We start from the raw sequence: 3655 nt of genomic DNA on the forward strand, positions 1-3655 counted from the left end.
TTATCACTTGTGAAAACAAAGTTGATGAGTGGCAGCAATAATTTCAGGGGACCGTTGTTGAACAGTTGCTGCATATGCTCTTCTTCCTAAATGGCCCTTATACACCAGTTGTTACTTAACTGGACCGGGTTTGGCCGAGTGCTCTGACACCTAGCATGTGCCTATTAATCAGATTAGGAAAGGATCAAGGCTTCTATTCTATGCTATTGCATATTAAAATTAAAGAGTGGCTGAGACTACCAGAGAAGTCTACAGCTGAATCTGTGCCTTTGGCTGCAGTAATTGTCCCACTCTACGTTGATGCTTTCAATAATAGATGATGAGAAAAGTAAACAGTAACAGACTCCAGAACCAGTTCTTTTAAAAAAAAATATAACGTTGAAGGTGGCACCAGGAGATTCCAGCCTTCCAGTTCCACCATTTAAGTCTATCATCTTACAGAACAAGCCTCTAGAAGTTCCCAGGAAGCTGTGTTCCCTACTCAAAAGAGCATTTATTACCATTCAAGTGCAATGTGCGACGTGTAATGTGGATAGACAACATTTTAATTAGCAGGTGATGACAGTGCTTTGGTGTTCGGTCTCGTGAAATCAGACGTAAGATTGGCTAATTTAGGCTTCCGTCTGTCATGAACTGGTTCACTAATAGCAGAATGATGTTTGCTTAGTTCAGTCCACTTACAAGACAATCTCTAGAACAACCAGCATATAGGACAGGAAAGGGCTACCACAAAATAAACTCCTGCTACTGAAGATTTTTTTTTTTTTTTGAGGAATATAATTCAAACAAAATGCAGTAACTCATGCAAAGGAAATTAACAAGAGAACAATAGAATATGATGGAAAACTTTCATTGATTAGTTCTAGCAATTTCCTAATTGAAATACAATCTGACCAAAAGGCAATAGCATCCAGTTTTGCTATACCATGAAACAAGTTCATTCCCCTGAGGAAGAAAAAACTACAAAGAAACAAAGGTCTGTACATGAAACGCATTAATGTTATCATTACAAAACCGTGTCAGAGTTTTTCTATACCATTATCAGCTTTCATGACTGATTTAAGGAAGAAATGACTAGATGAAAAATGTCTTCTCTGCATGGGATTGTGAGACCGCCCATGGGATGATGATATCCGAACTCTTCTTCAGCTTGACGTAGCAAGTATTGAAATAGTGGTTGGTTCAGGTATGATACTGGAATTATGAATCTCTTCTTTTGGATTTCTCCAACATAGACTGCAAGGCAACCCTTTGGCACATTTGAAGCTATTTGGCTTGCTGCAGATGGAGATAGCTGAAGAATTTGCTTAGCACGTGTAATAGCACACAAACGGAAACCCATTATTTGATATGAATGAGAAGGAAATAGTTCTTGAGAGAGATGCTGAACAATTTTTATTCTGAAGAACGTGAAGACTTGTGTTGCTTGTGAACCTAAATGTGTGTGTGTATTTATAAAGATGCATGGGTATATTGCTAGAGATCCCCTATTGCATGTAGCCAGTGGTGCAGAGGCCCTTGCAAGAGGTCTAGTCAAGAAATTAGCTCACGAGCCATCACATGGTTGTCTTCTACCTAATCATCAAGAGTACAGGTCTGACTGGCCACTGTTCATTTCTGTGAAACATCATGACCCCACTGCTTCTACGAACTACTTAGGTCTGCTTCAATTTGAAGTTATTCGAAGAGGATAAATTAAAACTAGCAAATCCAAATCACAAAATAAACAGATATCTTCTGTTTTTTTCTCTGCATCAGGACAAGCTTTAAGCATGAAATTCTGTGTGTTAAAAACATGTCCTGTACATGAATTTTTGATTCAGATATGGATCTTTTTCATCAAATTCAAATCAATACAATGCCTCGAAACATTTTCTTGGGAAAAATAAATAAATAATGGAGTCGAATTAAGGGAATTGAGCTGACATCCTCAGTTTAAAGACTATACCTGCATTCCAGATCGCTCTGCAATAAGTAGTATAGAACCTGAGAGTGGTAGCAAAGAACCTCAATCCACAGGTAATGAGAAAAGGTACAGGTATCATAGCTTGTAGGGGAATTGGAAACACAGAGACTTTAACTCAGCATATATGACATCCTGATTTTCACAAGTTCAATAATTGAACTTTACGGAAAGACCGCCATGAATGAAGCTCACATGGTCATGCCCTACTGCCAGTTCTCACCACTAGCCACATTAATACATCATCATGCGAAGATGCTTTTTCCTCAAGAAGGTACCAGGAACAGTATCTAGTATGATAGATGAGAAATCATATTCAAGACGTTCTTTTTACCAAGATACTGTCACCATTACAGACCTGCGGGTACATGCGTAGTACAGAAGACAGTCAGCCAAGAAAGACATTTCTCAGAAACAACTTCAATAGCTGTGATGGCACGAGTGTCTATTAGGTATTATCGATAGATTATAACGTTCAGCAGCATTTCTCTCTCCAAGAAGAAACAATTGGTGAGTCAAGCTATGTAGACGATAAGGTTGAGTTTGAAACAAAGTCAGCAACATAGAGCCTTGGCTGCCAACTAAAGAACCGAGTTCTCTGTTTCACTTTATTCATCCATGTTTCGAATAATAATATTTATATAAACACAAAGGTATTTTATAAACCTTTACAAAAACTCCTAACAGAATAAAAAATAAATCTTGTAAGTGATAGACTTTGAATATAACAGACTAACGTAGAGTTTTTAATCACAACTACTTACGAGATAAATATAATAATCTTCTGATAACTATAACAATCTTCTACACAAGCAAATATGCAGGAGAAGATTATGGAAGATAGTGTATCTTGATATGTTAATCATTACGTAGTAATTTTAAAGTACTATAATTTAGCTATTATGTTATACTACAACTATATAAAAACTATCCTTGTAGCTGACGTTGAGAGATAATAAAATATAGCATCTTCAACTCAATTATTGTTCGCTATATGGTATCAGAGCTATAAAAAAAGACTAACTCTTAACATGGCTACCTCTTCTTCCTCTCCCATGCCAAATATTACTTCTATCAAACTGACAGATGATAACTACCCTCTTCAGAAGGCACAATTAGTGCCTTATTTTCGTGGACAAGAATTATATGGATATCTTGACGGAAAAATTCCGAATCCCTTACCATTTATTACTACTATACATCCCGATACTAGAGAACTTACTCAAATTGCAAATGCTGCTTATTCTCATTGGGTACGACATGAAAATCTTATTCTGAGCACTCTTACATCTTCTATAACTGAAGGTGTTCTCACTCAAGTGATTTCTTATACCACCTCTCATGTTGTTTGGCAAGCTCTTGCGGTTCATTTCTTTTCTGAATCTAAAGCTCGTATCTTGCACATTCATATCCTATGTTCTTGCTGGCCTAGGACACAATTATGATAGCTTCATGTCCTCCATTTATGCACGAGCAGATCAGGTCACTCTCGAGGAAGCTTATTCCTTGTTAATAGTAACAGAGGCTCGCCTAGCACGTCATCATCTGTCTACGACAACCCTGAATATTCTATTAAATAATCGCCATTACCATTGTTAATAAAACCGCGTTTTTTTAATTTTAAATACTTTTCTCTCTCTTGTATTATTTTTCAAAAACTTTTATCTGTATGATGTATAAGTAATCACTTTC

At 36.8% G+C, this 3655-nt stretch overlaps 1 protein-coding gene across 1 annotated transcript; it reads right to left on the bottom strand.

The window, feature by feature from the left end:
* Positions 1–842: 842 nt before the first annotated feature.
* LOC118059050 (auxin-induced protein 15A-like) lies at positions 843–1515 on the bottom strand. The gene has a single exon (XM_035071858.2). It carries the CDS (start codon positions 1340–1342, stop codon positions 1049–1051), a length of 294 nt encoding a protein of 97 aa, XP_034927749.1. The 5' UTR covers positions 1343–1515; the 3' UTR covers positions 843–1048.
* Positions 1516–3655: the final 2140 nt, after the last annotated feature.

Source organism: Populus alba, chromosome 9 (genome assembly GCF_005239225.2).
Source record: "Populus alba chromosome 9, ASM523922v2, whole genome shotgun sequence".
NCBI lineage: Eukaryota > Viridiplantae > Streptophyta > Magnoliopsida > Malpighiales > Salicaceae > Populus > Populus alba.

What these genes read in the sequence shown, in the direction of transcription:
- LOC118059050 (XM_035071858.2), bottom strand. Translation starts at nt 1,342, where the DNA reads ATGGGTTTCCGTTTGTGTGCTATTACACGTGCTAAGCAAATTCTTCAG.